At 37.0% G+C, this 21,028-nt stretch overlaps 1 protein-coding gene and 1 non-coding gene across 2 annotated transcripts; one reads left to right on the top strand and one right to left on the bottom strand.

The window, feature by feature from the left end:
• Positions 1–6,960: 6,960 nt before the first annotated feature.
• On the bottom strand, positions 6,961–12,911 carry LOC114826270 (uncharacterized). Its single transcript, XM_070817518.1, has one exon. The coding sequence runs from the start codon at positions 12,882–12,884 to the stop codon at positions 7,617–7,619; it is 5,268 nt and encodes a 1,755-aa protein (XP_070673619.1). The 5' UTR covers positions 12,885–12,911; the 3' UTR covers positions 6,961–7,616.
• LOC139193920 (small nucleolar RNA R71) lies at positions 12,403–12,509 on the top strand. The gene has a single exon (XR_011578462.1). It is a non-coding gene; the product is annotated as a small nucleolar RNA R71 (small nucleolar RNA).
• Positions 12,912–21,028: the final 8,117 nt, after the last annotated feature.

The following is a 21,028-nucleotide window of genomic DNA, read 5'->3' as shown; positions in this document are numbered from 1 at the left end:
TAACTTTTGTTAATATTTAACGGAATATTCCTAACGGTAGTTAAGCTTCAGTTAGGGTTTGGCCGCTTGTGGGGGCGAGCCTGGCAGTGCCTTGGCCGGCGCGTGGGAGGTCAGAAAATTTTTCTAAAAATATAGGGATGTTCCTGAGGTTGAATAGGTCTCAGTGATATATTCAAATACCCCATTTGAGCATTATATGAGAAGGTATTTCCTAGTTTTGTGTATGTTCTTTAAATAACATTTATTCAGTTATTTCGCATATAGGTGAGATCTATCCTAAGGACTGTTGGAAATGTGCCCTAAAACCAATCATATGATGATACTTTACGGACATTTCACATGTTAAATTAATCTAGTTTAATATCAAGGGCATATATTATTGTTTTAAGCCGTCTCATATAAATGTTATATGCTTAAACGATAAGTCCAAGGAATATGTAATTAGGAGAATGTAATTTAAACAAGTTAGATTTATGAGACCATTCTCTTTCGTATACATATCCTAAACGTTCCTGATCATAGGATTGCCAATTGGGCATTGCCAGTCCGTTAAGATCAGTACATGATGTGTCTTCTCTCATGGAGAGTGACTGGTCTCGAGTCATTGGTGTGATTGACACCAAGACAAACATGTAGGTGCTCAATAGCGAATGAATCCACTGAACACGATCAACGAAGAGTTCTCATACTCATGTCACATGAGAACTCATGCTTGGGATAATGCAAAGTAGTCCTTTGACCTGAGGCATCATAGTTGTCTTGTGGTTAGGTCCTTGATCTTTGATTATGTCAAAGTCACTCCATTCGCGGGTGTCCACGGCATAGTTGGGGTTAAGCCACTTAGCCATGGAGGCAAGTGAATGCGCAACAAGGGATCTCTAACCTTCAAACCGTTTGAGGGAGAATACTCTATGATATGATTAAGAATCTCTGGCCAGAGTATGAATGAGATTCAGGAAGTCGTTCCAAATCACATTCAAGATAATCATATAAGTAAATGAATCACATTGGATAGTAGACATGAATAAATTATCAAACCAAACAATGTGGTCAAGAGTATTGTATTAGAGAAAGACCGTATTGCATTGTAATCCTAAACTGAATAGGTTCTCCACCTCTTCTGATTAGCTTGGGTAACCATGACATACTGGTAGGTGTCACTCATGGTTTGTGGAAGCCCTAAACGTGTATAAACACTAAGGGGAGAATTGAAAGTAAGTTTCAATTCACAATCGATTTGAAAGAGTTTTAATCGCCCACTGCCTCGCTAAAAGGAACCTAATGGATCGTACACTGTGTAAGGTAGAGATTGAAGAAACAACGAAGATGAGTAAGAATAATTAAATGGTTTAATTATTTATGGCAAGGATTAATTAATATGTTAATTAATCAAACGAATAAGTTCGTTAAAGACCTCGGGACAGTATTGGACCTTAAGGCCCAATGGGCTTTGAACGTCAAGTCTATTGACTTAAGTTGTATGACAACTTAATGAATAATGATTCACAAAGGCCCAAATAACCCAATAATACCCTAAGGCCGGCCATTTAGAGGAAGGGTAGTGAATTTGCTTTAATTACAAGTTTGCCACTCCAATGAATAAAGGTATAAATATGACTTTATAGCCAAAATTCATTTAAGGGTTTTTTGAGGAAATTGGAGAGAACACAATGCTCTCATTTCTCTCTAAAGGGGCCGGCCACCCTTGGAGGGATTAGCTAGTAATCTTTCTCCTCCAAGGTCACTCATCTCTTCTTCACATCTTACCTTGGTGTGGAGACTTAGAGGTTCTCAATTTTGGGAACTTGGAGAAACCTATTCTTCCATCCAAATCCATGGATCTAAGAAGCAAGGAATGAAGGCCCTATCTCTTGGGTGATTATCCTTTGCTTATGCAAAGAGGAATCAACAAAGGTATAATTTCTCAACTCACTTTGTTTTGAGTTGAGTCTTGGTTCACCTAACTACTAGGCTTTGAATTTAATGGGTAATGTTTTGTTTTGAGTGCATGCAAGCATGATTCCGCCTTTAATTTGTTAATTGCATGCTATAGATGTTGCTCAAATGAACATGTTTTTCACAAATTTTCCTTCAAGTGGTATCAGAGCCTATGTCTGGTAGTTGGTGAATCCTTTTGGGTTTTGTAGTTCATAGTCTTTGATTTAAATGTTGTAATATGTTACAAGTTTTATTCTTGTTTCTTTGAATGTAAATTTTGTTGGAAAATTTGCCATCTCAAATGTTGTAGATGTAGTTCATATGAGCATGAATATTGGAGCTAAAATTTGGTGCCATGTTTTTGGGAAAATTCGGCCAAATCCAAAGGGTGGATTTTTGGGTTCATGTTTGACTTGTTAAAAGTATTTTCAAGTAACTTTTGGAACCCCTATGTACCCTAGTTTGGTTATATGTTATTTCCCTTAAGTTTGAGTGGTTTTGGGATGTCTTTGGGTGAAAAATGTTCATGGAGATTTTTTGAGTTTTTCATGAATGTTCTTTATTGTTCTTGATATTTTAGCCAAGAACAAAAATGTTTGGTGTTTTGATTCAAAGTTTTGATTTATTTCATAAAGTTTTTGTTTTGTGCTTTTCAAATGTTTAAATGTGTTAGATATTTATTTAGAAAGGTGATAGAAATATTGATGGGTGTGTAAGGATTAATTCCCTTTCACACACACCACTTGCATGACTTTTGTGTCATGCACCTCTTACATGACTTTATGTCAAAACTACAAATCAACACACACATCACTCTCTTTAATATCTAAAACCGGCCACCCTATTAAAATAGGGTACTTTTGGGGCTTTTATGCAATTACATAAAGTTTTGATAATTTTGTGTATTTGCACTTTGGCCCAAAAGTTTACGTTTTTACGTTTAGGTCCAAAAACGCTAAAGGACAAATTGTTTTGCTCCTTTAATGAAGTTTTTGTATTTGTTGAAATTTTTGGGTTCTAGTTGTAATTACATGAAGTAGTGGACTTTTGTGTTTTTTACAAAGTGACCCCAAAAGTTTATATTTTTGCAATATAGCCCAAAAAGTTATGGTAATTGCATTTTGGCCCAAATTAGGTTGAGAACAAAATTGTTTTGTCTCTTTAAATGAGAATTGGATTTTCATTTCATTTAGCTCCATTTAAATCAATTTTATGGATACAAAAACCAAATGAAAATGTTGCATTCAAAGTTTAATTAGTTAAAGCGTTAATTAATTAAAGGGTGATTATGAACCTAAGCCTACGATAATTGAGCTATGTGAAAGGCCGTTTCAAATTTGTTTGAACCATGGGAATGTGTAGATTAGATTTTGGTTGTAATTTGATTTGATCAAATGTTGTAAAAGAGCATAAGCTCTTATTTACTTTAAAGTAATTTGTATTAATCAAATGTTGTAAAAGAGCATAAGCTCTTCTTTACTTTGAAGTACTTATTTCTTGTTTTATTTGATATGCATGAAAAATGGAGTAGCGGGTCCAACGCCCAATAAGACAACACGCCTTAATATGATTAAACGCGTAACTAAAATCAATCACCATCCCTAGACCGAAATTCAACACTAGGCTCGTGTTGGATCTAATCAAAGGTTCATAATCATTCTAAGGCCCTAAGGAAACTATATAGTCCATCAATGAATGCAAACCTTATGTTAGTAGTACCATATACTCTTGCTTTAAAAACCGTTTTACAAGCATAGCGGGAGTATCATGTACAACTAAATCAATCACATGGACCAATAGTTGTAATAGGACCAAATTGTTTTAATAAGATTAAAATGAATGTTTATATATGATGAGACCTAAAACCCTCAACCAAACCATTATTAAGTTGATAAGCGTGAGAGTGCTTTGAACACTCTTTCGTGGCCTTTGTTGTTGATAATTGCAAGTGTACAATATCGTCCAAGTAATATAGTGATAAGTAGAGTGTCGTTCAAACAAGGATCGGATTAACCTAAATTTACTATTGAGATTGACTTCAAACTAAACTTAAATAAAAGATGGATTACGATGACAAATTCAAATATGCAAAGACCCAAACGAAATTGAAAATATCAATTGAACAAACACGAAGTAAAAGTGAATGAATTATGAAAAATTAATATATTGAAGCACTAGGACATCAGGTTCCTCATTCTCAATCCCATCTAAACCCGTTATTCATCTTAAACTCAATTTATTCCCATGTTGCTAGCAATTATCCCTTGATTCGTCAATATTTCCTTTCAGAATATACTAACTGTGTTTCTAACTATCTACCCATGCTATGTCTAGCCACAGAAGTAGATAATTGAATCCCTTTACGCTAAATGGATAATTTCACAATACTACACAAATCATAACCAGTATGTCTACTCAATTATGTAATTCATGGTAATCGTTATGAGAAGCAATCTACTAAACTCAACCTGTCAGTCCCAATTTAGTTCTTCACACAAATAATGGCCAGTTATTTGATAACGATAAAGCACAATAACAATTACTCAACATGGAAAACAACAGAGATCAATATGAAATAATAAGAATTAGATGTTCATGATAAGAGTACACCCTAATCCTAGCAAAAGGACTTAGTTCATGATTAAACTAATCACAAACATGGATGAATTCGATAACATAAAGAAACCCCAAAACTCCAATTCTGGAATCGTATGTGATCAACCCCAAAACTGCCACCTTCTCTCCAGCGTTTTTCCACTGGAAGGCTGAAATCCCCTTCTTTCCCCCCTTTGCGGCTGCTTCTCATCTACTCCCCAGCAATTGGAGAGAAGGGTCGGTTCCGTACATCCCCCAGTTGGACTTTTTTTCTTTTTCTTTTTTTTTGTCTTCTCTCTCTTTGCTTTTGTTCTCTAATCCTTTTATGAAGCCCAAATTGGACTTAATTTGATAAAGCCCAAATTCCAGCACCACTCTCACATAGCATCAGTCCACTTCGTTATTCTTTCGTGCTTTCCTTGTAATTCTTCTAAAAAATCCAGTTTTCTCCGAAAAAATAACTTCTATAAAATTCACACAAAATACATCAAATCCAACTGTTTTATATCAAACCATGACTAAATTAATAGGTAAAAGAGATACAAAATATACCTATTATATCAACCTAACAAATACCCCCAAACCTATCTTTTGCTAGTCCTCGAGCAAAACATAAAAGGAAAAACAAATAACATTAACTAAAAACAAAAACCTAATTAAGCCCACTTTCGCTGGCGAAACGATTGCACTGAGCATGTGCAACAAGCCTTTAAACCCCTAGGTGTCCCTAGTCGGAGGAGTTGTGTCTCCTGAGGGTTTACTAGTTACGCTACCCACAAACGCTTTACTGAAAAGCAAAGGTGTTACAGTTATCACTTCCATCAATTAATGAAAACCAATGCATGCCAATCATACTTCCAAAACTAAAGTTATGCCCTTATAAATCAATGCATCACAATGGAAAGTATGAAGCCAACATCCCAAGCACTCCGGCTTAAAACACAACCACACTTGGCGTGTGTACAAATTCGCCTCGACTCTAAGCCTCACAAGATATCACTCAATTTTCTCATAGAACCTAGGCTTTCTCTCTTAACAAGCATATGTGATGAGTTTATGCAAAAGAAATCAATATATTATCACATATGATCAACATTGAAAAACAGCAATTTCTGAAAATAGATCTCATGAAAGGAATCGAATACTAAGAACATAGGTATCAACCTTCACCAAATAAGCTAGACGTCCCTATAAATCCGTTAGGTCTTTGAAACGGTTGTAATATAAGGCTCGGTATTTGGGCTAAGAAAGAAACGATAAGGAAAAAAAAACAAAAACTTGAGAAACACCAAGACTTTTCGTATGTAGTTAGGTTGGCACCCCTTTGAAACTTGATATATGATCTGTGGCGTCCAGGACTCATGTTATAATGAATGGTACAATTTCTTTTTTTTTTTCTTTTTCTTTTTCTTAACTCTTTTTCTCTTTTTTTTTTTTTTTTTTTTTTTTTTTTTTTTTTTACTCTTGAAATAACTACAAGAAATAATAATAAGAACCATGGTACCTCGGTACACGCCACTACTTTGATGTAGAACTCAACCTTGATTTCTTTTGATATCACCTTGGTATCTCTCAAGCTATATGGTATGGCTAATATAGGGTAGAGTGGATAAGAATTTATGTGAGTAATGAAAGATAAGGCTAAGTATTTGGCTTCAATGGGGTTAATGGAGCACACAAAAGGGTAGGGAATAGGCCTTTTAGTGGTGGAAAACATGCATAGCCTAACTTCGTTTCTATAGTTCCATCTAACCCAATGGCAAGAATACCCAACATATATTAAAGTTCTTTAGTACCCAATGCAAAATAATGTTAATGAGATCATGAAAATTAAAGAAAGAAATTGGAAAGTGTTTAAGAGTAGAAACAAATTAACCCTCTCAAGAAAAGCTTAGGCACAACACTCACATGGGTAGTCTCCACTATTTCTCCACATCATCCAAACATGGACAGTTTGTCCACCAAAATACTTGAGACATGGCAAAATGAATGGTAAAAAAAAAATGATGCAAAAACCTTCTAGGCAACCCTTTAGCAAAGGAAGAATTCTTAGCAAGACATATACATCGCCATTAATAGAATAAAGTGATAACCTTAACAACTTATGCTTCCAAGCTCTTATTGTTTCCAACAAATTCTAACACCCAATCCCAAAATTTTAATTCCTACCTCATCCTAACAATTTTAACAAAACAATTCATCACATAAGGATGTATAAATATAAGCATGAAAGAAAGTAAGAGAATAGGAAGAGAATACACCTATTTTTGGGCATCATGGAAGATGGAATGGCTTTAAAAATAATGAATTCCGAGCCAAAATTGTTGCCTTCATCATAGGATAAAAATCTGCAAAAATAAGCAAAATTGACTTTTAGTGACAAAAATAATTCCCAGAAACCGTCTCTACAAGTATGAATAAGCCTTTTGTGACAGAGAAAATCTTTGAAGATCGTCACTAAAGCTCTTTTATGACAGAAAATCTGCAGAAATTATGCAGCAAATTTACATGTTTATTCTCACTTTTTGAGCTTCTAAACCTCCCAATTCACAATGTAGGTCGAATTTTTGTCCCAAAACTATTCCAACACATCATATTAACCATTCTAAACATGTTAGCATCACCAAATTAACTTGAAAAACATCCAAAATTAATTTAGGTAGATAAGTTGATTATGACCAAAATATGAACTCAAAGTGCAATTTTTCAATTTCTTTGGCACATAACAACAAAGCCGCACCAAACACATTTGAAAGGACAAACTAAACATGTTCAAATCATCATGTGGGTGAAGAACTCAATATTATTAAACTTGGAACATAAAAACCTTAGCTGTTGACCTTAAAAACATAAATTCAAATGAATCAACCAAACTAACAAAAAAAACTAGGCTCTCCCCCCAAACCTAAACTAAACATTGTCCTCAATGCAAAATCACAACAAAAAGATGCACAATGAGTAGTATGGAACAGAAAGGAAGAAAATGCAAAACTAATAAACAAGGAAAGGAACGAATGAACCTGGTTGGGTTGCCTCCCAACAAGCGCTTAGTTTAAAGTCCTCAGCCCGACTTGGCATTGCAATCAATCGGGAGAAGCAAGGGTCACAACATTCGTGTTTCGCTCAAAACTGGCAGCAAGATATGGCTTCAATCGCTGTCCATTAACTTTGAATGTAGCATCCGTTGTATGATCACGAATTTCAATCGTTCCATATGGAAACACTTGAACAACTGTAAAAGGACCAGACCATCGTGTTCTCAACTTCCCAGGGAAAAGTTTCAGCCGAGAATTAAACAAAAGAACTTGCTGGCCAATATAAAACTCACGACGAAGAATATGTTGATCATGCCACTTTTTGGTACGTTCCTTGTAGATTTTAGCATTTTCATATGCATCATTCCGAAATTCTTCCATCTCATTCAATTGAAGAGCTCTCTTTTCTCCCGCTGCGTCCATCTCAAAATTAAGCTTCTTCACTGCCCAAAATGCTTTATGTTCCAGTTCCACAGGTAGATGACATGCTTTTCCAAACACCAATCGATATGGAGACATGCCAATTGGAGTCTTGAATGCAGTCCGATACGCCCATAGCGCATCATCCAACTTTGCAGCCCAATCTTTGCGTGAAAGTCCCACGGTCTTCTCTAGAATATTCTTGATCTCTCGATTGGAAATCTCAACCTGCCCACTAGTTTGTGGATGATAAGGTGTAGCAACCTTATGTGTGATTCCATATTTCGCCAAAAGAGCATTGAAGTGACGATTACAAAAGTGCTTGCCTCCATCACTAATAATGGCGCGCGGGGTGCCAAAGCGAGTGAAAATATGCTTCCGGAGAAAATGAACAACAACCTTAGCATCATTAGTAGGTAAAACAATTGCTTCAACCCATTTTGAAACATAATCCACAGCTACCAAGATGTATTGCTTGCCATAAGATGATGGAAATGGTCCCATGAAGTCAATACCCCAAACATCAAAAAGTTCGACTTCTAGAATATTATTCAACGGCATTTGATGTCTACTTGAGATATTTCCAATACGTTGGCAGCGATCACATGTAGAAACAAAAGTATGAGCATCCTTGAACAATGTAGGCCACCAAAAACCAGATTGTAGTACCTTGGCAGCAGTCTTTGTGGCACCAAAATGACCACCACATGCTAGAGAATGGCAATGTCGCAATATTTCCTCCATCTCGTCATCAGGAACACACCGTCTTATACATTGATCTGGACAATGCTTCCACAAGTACGGCTCATCCCAATAGTAATGTCTGACTAACGAAATGAATCTTTTCTTCTGTTGCCAAGTCAAATCAGGAGGCATGATATCACTAACTAAATAATTGACATAATCTGCATACCAAGGAGTGACTGAAGATTTGATGGTAAAGAGCTGCTCGTCAGGGAATGTTTCGGAGATAGGAACTAAGTCATTATCACCTTCATGATGCATAATTCGAGAAAGATGATCCGCCACCACATTTTCAGACCCCTTCTTATCCCGTATCTCTAAATCAAACTCTTGTAGTAACAACACCCATCGAATCAACCGAGGCTTTGCATCTTTCTTGGATAATAAATACTTCAAAGCTGAGTGATCGGTGTAGACAATTACCTTTGAACCAATGAGATAAGAACGGAACTTGTCTAAAGCAAAGACAACGGCTAGAAGCTCTTTCTCGGTAGTGGCATAATTCAATTGTGCATCATTGAGAGTTCGACTAGCATAATAAATCACATGCAGTAGCTTATCTCTCCGCTGACCCAAAACTGCTCCAATAGCATAGTCACTTGCATCACACATAATCTCAAAAGGTAATTCCCAATCCGGTGCAACTATCACAGGAGCTGTCGTGAGCTTCATTTTCAACACATTGAACGCCTCAAAACATGATGAATCGAATACAAACTCCGCTTCTTTCAGGAGCAAGTTACACAACGGTTTTGTAATCTTAGAGAAATCCTTGATAAAACGTCGATAAAAACCAGCATGACCTAGGAAACTTCGAACTCCTTTGATGGAAGTGGGTGGCGGTAACTTTGAAATTGTCTCAATTTTCGCCTTGTCTACCTCAATGCCGTTGACCGAAACCTTATGACCCAAAACAATCCCTTCTTGCACCATAAAGTGACATTTTTCCCAATTTAGAACTAAATTGGTTTTTTCACATCTTTGCAACACCGAGGACAAATTATCTAGACAAGAATCAAACGATGAGCCAAAAACTGAGAAGTCATCCATGAATACCTCAATACAACGCTCTACCAAGTCAGAAAAAATACTCATCATGCACCTTTGAAAAGTAGCAGGCGCGTTACACAACCCAAAAGGCATACGCCTATACGCAAAAGTACCGAAAGGGCATGTGAATGTCGTCTTTTCTTGGTCTTCTGGTGCAATCGGAATCTGATTATAACCAGAGTACCCATCTAAAAAACAATAGTAAGCATATCCAGCAAGTCTATCCAACATCAAATCAATGAATGGAAAAGGAAAATGATCTTTTCGAGTCTCATTGTTCAATTTCCTATAGTCAGTGCATACTCTCCATCCTGTTGTAGTCCTCGTTGGAATTAACTCATTCTTGTCATTCTTAACCACTGTAACTCCACCCTTTTTCGGTACCAAATGCAAAGCACTCACCCATTTACTGTCCGAAATTGGATATATTATTCCAGCGTCTAATAACTTCAAAATCTCAGCTCGTACCACCTCCTTCATATTTGGATTTAATCTGCGTTGATGCTCAACTGAAGGCTTGTAATTGTCTTCCAACAAGATCCGATGCATACAAATGGACGGACTAATTCCTTTGATGTCAGCAATACTCCACCCAATTGCCATTCTATGCCTTCTTAACACTCTCAATAGTTTTTCTTCTTCAACTTCACTCAAATATGCAGAAATTATAACAGGTAAAGTCTCAGCAGCTCCCAAGAAAGCATACTTTAAATGTGATGGCAATGGCTTCAAATTTAAGGTAGGTGCGGCTATGATACTTGGCAGCGATTTTGAAGGTACAGATCCAAGGTCTTCGAACTCCAATCGTCCACTCTTTGTAACTGATTTGAAAGCATCCAAATAAAGAGCACATTCCGCTAACAGTTGATTTTCATCTTCTGAAGTAGCAGCATGAACTAGTGTAGCTTCCAAAGGATCACTGGGCTTCTCAACTCTGAATTTTTCAGAAATCGCGGTCTCGACTAAATCAATGCGAAAACAATCTTCCGTTTCTCTTGGAAATTTTCCAGCCTCGAACACTTTGAATGTTGCTTTCTCTTCCCCAATTCTCAATGTCAAAACCCCTTGTTCCACATCAATTAAAGTCCTAGCTGTGATAAGAAATGGCCGACCCAAAATCAACTGAGTCTCATAATCTTCTTCCATATCCAACACCAAGAAATCTGCTGGAAAAATCAGCTTGTCAACCTTCACTAACACATCTTCGATAATTCCCTCTGGATATGCAATTGATCTATCCGCCATCTGCAAAGAAACAGTAGTGGGTTTAATTTCACCTATTCCAATGTTCTTAGCAACAGATAAAGGTAATAAATTAATACTAGACCCCAAATCACATAATGCTTTTTCAAATAAATTAGTGCCAATAATGCATGGAATTTTGAAACTCCCTCTATCTTTTTGCTTGAGCGGAAGCTTTCTTTGAAGGATTGCACTGCATTCTTCTGTCAACTGAATCTTCTCATGATCGCCAAATTTTCTTTTCTTTGAGATGATATCCTTCATGAATTTAGCATAATTCGGCATCTGCTCCAAAGCATCGGCAAATGGAATATTAATCTCCAATTTCTTAAACATCTCTAAGAATTTGAAATACTTCTCATCTAACATATTCTTCTTGAGCCGTTGAGGAAAAGGAATAGGGGGCACATATGGCTTCACGGGTTGTACAACAGGCTTAGGGAGTGGTGTGGCTGCAATGACTGATTGTGGTGAAGCTTTTGAAGTGGTTCCCGGTATAGCTAGTGGCTGTACAACATTGGACAGTGGCTGCTCCTCTTTTGAAATGGTTTCTACCTTTTCTTCCTCATTGTTTTTCTCAAAATCAGCTGCTGTTTTCACTTGTTTCCCTCTTCGAAGAGTTATTGCTTTAGCTTGCTCATGGTTTCTTGGATTAACTTCAGTTTGGCTTGGAAAAGAACCTTTTTCTCTAACTGCCAAAGAATGAGCTAACTGCCCCATTTGAATCTCCAAATTTTTTATTGAAGCAGCCTGGTTCTGAAGAGTTGTCTCAGTTTTGCTCATAAATTGATTTGTATTGACGGAAAGAGTATTCACGTTACCAGCAAGCTGTGCAATGACATCTTCCAAATTATTCTTCTTCTCTTGAGGTTGGAAACCAGATGGTGGCTTTTGTACATTCTGATTATTGACCCATGAGAGATTTGGATGGTTTCTCCATCCTTGATTATAAGTATTAGAGTATGGATCATTACCAGGACGTCTGTAAGCACTCACCATGTTCGCTTGCTCTTGAACAAATTCTGGAAAATCAACACTATACGGACAACCAACTGTGGCATGACCAGGAACTGCACATATGGAACAAACCTCTGGAACTGATGCTCTCCCATTCATAGAAAGCAAAGTGTCAAGTTTACTAGCAATCACATCGACTTGTGCCTTTGAAGCAAATTCGGTAGAATTATTAATCTCAAAAACTCCTGCCCGTCTTCCTCTTGCTTCAGAATGTTGTGTTTCGAGTGCTAGAGTATCAAAAAGTGCTTGACATTCGGCTGGCGTCTTGTTCTTAATCGATCCCCCTGCATAGTTGTTCACTGCAGCTTTGCTTGAAACTGTTAATCCTTTATAAAATATCCGCATGAGAACTAGAGTAGGCAAACCATGGTGCGGACACTGAATCAACAAATTATTAAATCTCTCCCATGCCTCAGAAAACGTCTCATCTGCCTGTTGAGTGAACTGCATGATATTATCTCTAAGGGTATCGGTCTTCTGGGTCGAGAAGAATTTCTCCAAAAATTTATTCTGAATATCGTTCCAACTCGTCAAGGTTCTAGGCCTCAAAGAATTCAACCAAGTCTTCGCTTTGTCTTTCATAGTGTATGGAAAGACCTTCATCCTGAGATGTTCCTCGGTGACTCCTTCTACCAATGCCATGTTGGACACCATATTGAAGATATCTCTAATATGTGCCAATGGATCTTCAGTGCTCATGCCATGAAAAGAAGGCATCATATTAAAGTGGATAGTCTTCAATTCATAATTCCTTGCAGCTGCAGGAAGAGCTATGCTCGACGGTGATTCCGGAATGGTTGGCATATCAAGATCTCCCATCGTTTCATTCTGAACTAACGCCATCTTGCTCTCTTGCTGCTTTTCTTTCTCACTGACTTCTCTTTGTTCTCTTCGGATTTCACGGAGTATTTTCTCAATTTCTGGTTCAAACTCAAGTAGTACACAATCCGACGAACGAGTACCAAGCATTCACCTTCAAGAAACAATGAGACAAGGTGAGAATACTCCGAGAAAAAAAAATAATCAAAATTAAAAAAAACGAAAATAAAATTTAAATAAACTAAACAAAATCACAAAAGTAAAATAGAATTAAATTCGATCCGAGGCAGCGGCGCCAAAAACTTGTTGTTGATAATTGCAAGTGTACAATATCGTCCAAGTAATATAGTGATAAGTAGAGTGTCGTTCAAACAAGGATCGGATTAACCTAAATTTACTATTGAGATTGACTTCAAACTAAACTTAAATAAAAGATGGATTACGATGACAAATTCAAATATGCAAAGACCCAAACGAAATTGAAAATATCAATTGAACAAACACGAAGTAAAAGTGAATGAATTATGAAAAATTAATATATTGAAGCACTAGGACATCAGGTTCCTCATTCTCAATCCCATCTAAACCCGTTATTCATCTTAAACTCAATTTATTCCCATGTTGCTAGCAATTATCCCTTGATTCGTCAATATTTCCTTTCAGAATATACTAACTGTGTTTCTAACTATCTACCCATGCTATGTCTAGCCACAGAAGTAGATAATTGAATCCCTTTACGCTAAATGGATAATTTCACAATACTACACAAATCATAACCAGTATGTCTACTCAATTATGTAATTCATGGTAATCGTTATGAGAAGCAATCTACTAAACTCAACCTGTCAGTCCCAATTTAGTTCTTCACACAAATAATGGCCAGTTATTTGATAACGATAAAGCACAATAACAATTACTCAACATGGAAAACAACAGAGATCAATATGAAATAATAAGAATTAGATGTTCATGATAAGAGTACACCCTAATCCTAGCAAAAGGACTTAGTTCATGATTAAACTAATCACAAACATGGATGAATTCGATAACATAAAGAAACCCCAAAACTCCAATTCTGGAATCGTATGTGATCAACCCCAAAACTGCCACCTTCTCTCCAGCGTTTTTCCACTGGAAGGCTGAAATCCCCTTCTTTCCCCCCTTTGCGGCTGCTTCTCATCTACTCCCCAGCAATTGGAGAGAAGGGTCGGTTCCGTACATCCCCCAGTTGGACTTTTTTTCTTTTTCTTTTTTTTTGTCTTCTCTCTCTTTGCTTTTGTTCTCTAATCCTTTTATGAAGCCCAAATTGGACTTAATTTGATAAAGCCCAAATTCCAGCACCACTCTCACATAGCATCAGTCCACTTCGTTATTCTTTCGTGCTTTCCTTGTAATTCTTCTAAAAAATCCAGTTTTCTCCGAAAAAATAACTTCTATAAAATTCACACAAAATACATCAAATCCAACTGTTTTATATCAAACCATGACTAAATTAATAGGTAAAAGAGATACAAAATATACCTATTATATCAACCTAACAGCCTTCCACCGTGGTAGGCTCCGATCGTTTGTGACTCGTACACTGACTTCACCCTATCATGGGGGAATACAAAGTGCGTGCTTACACTTGGTGTGAAAATTAGGTTGACACACAAATTAAACCTCTTTTTATCAATTGTAGCAAAGTATGTAAGTAGGGATCGTTCTAAACCGGGGATTATGAGGGATTGCAAAATCACTTGAAAACAGACTCAAATACGTAAAAATAAGTTTAAAACAAACTAGACTCAAAGAATGCAAAACTAAACTTAAAAACACCAAAACAAACCAAAAGACTCAAAACAGCCCAGAAACACTCAAAACTGCCTTAAAACCACAATCTGGGCAGTTTTGAACACTAGACACAAACTTGGACGAAAATTGGTTTTCACTTGACCTAAGACACTTAAAAACACAAACTAAAGTGATTTCTAACTACTATGACTCAACCAAGTAAAGGGGGATTGATTTTGGACGAATTTTAAAACAAAACAAAACTTTGTAAACTAACTTGACAAAAACGATTTTAGGTAAATTAAGATGGTGAAAGGCTAGTTAGAAGGTTCCTTCTCCACACATGAAACTTATGCATACGACTCGATTTCCAATTACTCTTTCAACAAACCATGAATGACAATGCCCCAAATTAACTAGATTGCACCAATTAATTCTCAGATTTCCCTAGATTCATTGAATTGAATGGGATACGCATTACAACCAAATTATTCTTATCAAGGACCCTAACTATGGAATACGCATGATAGAGACACATATCAAAGATCATTACGTTCAATGGAAATCATAAGCATTGACGAGGCATTCATAACTATGGGATACGCATGTTACTCTTGCCTAGGATTTACTTAACACAATCGTGACTAGCGACTTTTACTACTTATGAATATAAGTTAATGACGATTAGGTGAAATTCCCTTATACTCTAGCATCAAATTCATGCATGCAAACTAAGTGTCGACCCTCAATCAACATACATAAACATGTTATCAATCAAATAGATAAGTAAACCACATTCACGATTTATGAAATCATAATTGGAAGAAATCAAGTCATATAAAACATATGATCATGGCTTTGAATTCCCCTCTAACTATAAAGAAATTAGTTCCTCATGTTCGCAAATAAACAAAGATAAATAAATTAAAACATTAAAACAAAGATAGAAAACACCTAGAATCACTCCACAATCCAAGCTCCTTGAATGGCATGCACGGCTCCAAGAGTTCTTCCTTCTTTTCCTTGCAAACTCACGGCACAATGAGGGATGTTTGGGTGAATGATGTAGTGAAAATATGGTAGAGGGTGGTGACTAAATGGTGCAGCAAAGGATGGTATTTATAGGCTGAAATTCGCAGCCCCTATGTAGCAAAGGAAAAGGATTTAAAGGCCTAATTTGTATAGGATAATAACACACAATCCTTGAAGGAAAAGGCTAAGGCTTTTAGAAACCAAGGGGGAAAGGAATAATCAGGTTTCTAGAAGTTCTAGAAAGGTTTGGGGCGTCACTTTTGTAGGACAAGGGATAAGGCCTTCTAGAAAGGTTGTTTTGTGGCTGATTTCTAGAAAAACAAGGGATAAGGTGCAACACCTTTGTAGGAGTGGATAAGGGCTTCTAGAAACCTATTTTAATGTGTTTTAATCTGAAAATAAATCCCCTTTGCAACTGGAATTAAGTTAGGATAGGATTAGGATAGGATAAGATAAGATAAGGTTGGATAAGATTTTGGATAATGTTCCTTCTTTTGAGCTGATTTCTTATCTTCTTTGACTTGGATTTATTTCTTCACTCTTTTCAGCACATTCCTAGCCTCTTGAACTTCAAATTCGTCCATCCATCTTGTTCCATTCATAAGCTATCCATTTGGTGCCCAAAACTGCCTCAAAATGCTCCAAATTGCACTTTCTTGCCAACTTTGTCATATGGACCTACAAACACACGAAAATAGCTTAAAACACTATAATAAACACAAACAAACTATGAAAATGCAAGAAAACAAGCTAACTAAGTCGCATAAATATGCTCCTATCAAATTCCCCCACACTTAGCTTTTGCTAGTCCTCGAGCAAAACAATGAAACAAAACATAACCTAAACCTTCCAACAATCGCCTCAGGGATTTCCAATGGTACATGACACGCCAAAGATCACCACTCACATAGATTTTAGCCATCCCTACTCTCGAGCACATACTTAATCATAGTCATCACTTACTAGCTCACATTTAATCAATTAAAACAATGTTTTGAATGTAGTAACATGCCTTAGAGAATCCCTCAATCCTCACTAGAGATACATTCTTTCTTTTCACTTAGATTTTCTGACTACACACCCTACACTAGTTATATGTGAGAAGATTGCTGTAAATATGAAAACTAATGCTCACATATGTTATGACAATAAAAGCATTTTCTGGAGTTATGAATGTATGTATATGATCTCATGAATGGAATGCTACTACTTAGATGCGAGAACCAGGGATATCATATGCTCATACCAATTCCAAACTCCACATATTGAAACACATAACAATCAAGATAGAAGCAAAGGTTTGTAACGGGGCTAAGGTATTGGCTAACGAAGAAAGGTAAGGATAAACAAACATTCTTAAAGAATAATAAGCAAGTTATGAATTTGACACTTAGAATTCACTTTTGCATGCAAAAATCAATTGTTAAACCCAAGGGGAAGACTCATGCAACACTTAGGGTCTAATTCAACTTTTTGGACCCTTGCTTCAACAACCAACAACTTAGAGCTCATTTTATGCTCTTTCAACTCCTTTTCATACTTTTCACACTTTTTTCTTTTTTTTTTCTTTCTTTTTCTACGAATTTTCTTTCTCTTTTTTTTTCTTTTTTTCTTTTTCTAACCCGTGCCCTCCTTACTTCTTTTGGCACACAAACTTTCCCCTCCCCCACACTTAGTTTTCTGCACAACATTGATCAAAAGGAATTCCCTCTAAGTCATGCTTTATTATCCTTTAAGAACAAGGGTATGGATAGTCCTACTCTAGGCTAGGTAAGGATAAGGTGGCTAACAACAAAAATAGGCTAAATAAGGCTCAAAGGGGTTAATCCTACAAAACAAATGCATGGGATGAAGGCTTTTTGGCTCTGGTGATAACTACTAAACAACTTCATCTTGTTATATGTTATGCACTCAATTTTAAGCTTTGAATGAAATGGGTATGAGTTCTAATATTTGGATCTATAATGATGACACGCCTTCTAAGTAGCAACCAAGCAAAGAATGATGAGATCATGCAATGACTTTAGAAAATAACAAATTCACAGATTATTAACTCTCCAAAGAATGTTTAGGCTCAAGTCTCACAAGGTTGAAGCGTTAGTTTGAGTTACTTCCTTCAAGCATGTTACAACAACTGATTTTTTTCTTTGTGATTATATGTGAATTCGTAAACAACAACTATGACCAAGCATAAACAAAAGAGCATATCAAACTTCCATCCATGTTTGCAACTTTCTTTAACGGTCATGCAATTAAAAACCAAATTCTCATCATTGTGTTGGAAGGTACTCTAAGACACAAACACAAAAACAACTTTAAAACGACTCTTTTTGGGTTTTTTCAAAACTTTTTCTATTTTTTTCTTGAATTTTCGGATTTTCTGGTAAAACATACTAAAATGCTTCAAAACACACTAAAAACACTTAAAAACAGCGAAAAACAACCTTTGAAATGTTAGGTGGTAAAATCCTCCGAATTTTTCAATAAAATACTTTGTTTATCCCCCCACACTTAAACCAAACATTGTCCTCAATGTTTCAAACATAGACTCACACAAAAACAAGCAAACAACACAACTAGCAAACATGATAAATATGGCAAAATAAAAGCAATAAAGAGTAGGGTTTAGGAACGCAAATCTGATTATGATGCCGGAGCTTCCTAGGTCATCTTTATTTGCATGGGTTGCCTCCCAAGAAGCGCTTGCTTTAACGTCTTCCAGCCGGACGATGCTCTATTGAAGGTTTATGGAACCCCACGGCATGGAGGGATGTTTCCACAACCTGACCTACGAAATACTTCATCTTTTGGGTCCTTGAATGGGATGGGATAATGATCCTTTCTTATTGTCATATTTTGCTTCTCTAAATCAACACGAACTCTCCCACCACGTTGTCTTCGATTTGGTACCTGCACCATACAAGGTAACAACCTATTAGTTGAAATGGGAATCGAAATTGGAATAGGTGGCTTACCTTTGTACGGCAAAGAAGTGGTAGCACTATGGACAAATGCACAAGGGTTGCACTTGGGCAGATTTGATGATTTCAAGGTTGGAGCCGTGCACTCTTTGTTGTTCAATCTAATTCCTTCCTCAATGGTGGGTTGTGGTACATTCTTCTTGACTAGTGTTGAACATTCCTGCCTTATATTTTCAATTACATTAATAGCACAACAAGAACGAACATCATTAGTATTCTCAACCGATTCAGAAATCTTAAAGTTAATCATATCACCACCAAAGGCCATAGTTACTGCTCCCTTGGCCACGTCAATCTTGGTTTGAGCCGTTTTCATGAATGGTCGTCCAAGTAAGAGTGGTGATGGTGGAGAGTGGGTTGAGTCCTCCATATCAAGCACATAGAAATCTGCAGGAAAAATCAAGTGGTCTACCTGCACCAAAACATCTTCCAACACTCCTTTGGGATATGCATTAGATCGATCGGCTAATTGAATAATAACACCATCATTTTTAAGCTTTCCTAGATTCATAGATGCATAAATAGAATATGGCATGACATTTATAGATGCACCTAAATCTAACATAGCATTATCAAACCTCGCATTGCCAATAACACAAGGGATAGTGAAACTACCTGGGTCTTTGCATTTAGGTGGTAACTTTCTTTGCAACAATGCAGATACATTCTCACTTACGTGTACCACCTCTTTCTCCCGAATCCGTTTCCTTGTTGTACAAAGCTTCTTCAAAAACTTGGCATACTTCGGGATTTGCTTTATAGCATCGAGGAGAGGGATATTGACATGCACCTTTCTAAATGTCTCAAGAACGTCTTTTTCCTCTTCTTCGTTCTTGGCTTGCAAAAATCTGCTAGGAAAGGGTACATCCGGAGGAATAACATTAGAATTAACTTGAATTGTACCTTCCTTACCCTTATTGGCCGAATTGGATGGCTTGGGTGGTTGCGGCAAAGGGTGTTCCATCCTTGCCGTGTGTGAGGTTTGGGGTTCTTCATCAAACAGTAGCTTTTCATCCTCTTTTTGACTTGAATTGGATGCTTGAGGTTCAAGTCCAACTTGTTTGCCACTCCTCAATGTAATTGCTTTGGCTGTTTCGAATCCCCCTTTTGGATTTGCAACGGTTGAACTAGGGAGTCTTCCTTGGTCTCGAAACTGTCCTATAAACTCCGCAATTTGCCCAATTTGTTTTTCCAAGTGATCCACCCTTTTAGCTTGGGTTTCCAATGCTGTGGTTTGATTCTCTTGCCCCTGAGACAAAGTGTTGAGTAATTTAAGAATTGTATCATTATCCAAGGACGTACCTAAATTTGTTGGGGCAGATTGTATTTGAGTTTGATTTGGTGCGAATGGCGTTTGATAGAAACCCGGGGGTTGTTGCCGAAATGTGTTTTGTTGTTGGCCTTGTTGGGGTTCCCGCCATTTGAAATTCGGATGATCACGCCAACCGGGATTGTAGGTGTTCGAAAATGGATCATTCCTTTGTTGGTATTGCTGCCCAAAGCCCATGGCATTGAGGGTCTCCCACCCTCCGTTCTCGATCAATTGTGGGCACTTGTCTGTAGGATGTCCTTGCATGGAACATACACCACTCGCACTTACATTTTGAACTTTTGGCCCTTCCACAACCTGAGAAAGCAAAGTAGTAAGGTTAGCCATTTGATTTTGAAGTTCGGTTATGGCACTTACCTCATTCATTTGGTGTTGCCGTGGGGTGCCTCTTTGTCTAACACCTTCGTATTGTTGAGCATTCAACGCTCGATTGGCAATCAAAGGCTTTGCTGCCGTGGGAGTCTTGTCCACCAAAGCTCCTCCGGCCGAAGCATGATGCGAAATAGATAAGCACACAAATTAAACCCTCTTTTTGTCAAATTGTAGTAAAGATGTAAGTAGGGATCGTTCTAGACCGGGGATTAGGAGGGATTGCTAAACACTTGGAAACTGACTTAAAAACTCAAAAACAAAGTTTAAAACACTAAACTAGACTCAAAGAATGCAAAACTAAAGTTTAAAACACTTAAACAACCCTAGAACTCAAAACAGCAACTAGAAGACTCAAAACTGCCTAAAAACCACTTTCTGGGCAGTTTTGAGCACCTACACTAATTTGGACGAAATTGGATGAAAACTTGAATCAAAACACTTAGAAACACAAATCAAAACACTTTCTAACTAATCTAAGACTCTAAAATAAGGGGGGTTTGTTTTGGACGAAAATTTAACACAAAAACAGAAACTTTAACTAAAACAGATTGCAAAAACGATTTTGGTGAAATAGATGGTTAAAAGGCTAGTTAGGAGGTTCTTCTCCACACATGTCACACTTGCAAACAAAACGATTTTCAGTTGTTCTTCCAATGAATTATGAATACTCAACGCCCCAA

Source organism: Malus domestica, chromosome 17 (genome assembly GCF_042453785.1).
Source record: "Malus domestica chromosome 17, GDT2T_hap1".
NCBI classification, from domain to species: domain Eukaryota; kingdom Viridiplantae; phylum Streptophyta; class Magnoliopsida; order Rosales; family Rosaceae; genus Malus; species Malus domestica.
Note: the sequence above shows the minus strand (reverse complement) of the source record. Positions and strands in the feature narration are given on the sequence as shown.

Coding starts and splice junctions, on each gene's coding strand:
- LOC114826270 (XM_070817518.1), bottom strand. CDS start 12,884: ATGGCGTTAGTTCAGAATGAAACGATGGGAGATCTTGATATGCCAACC.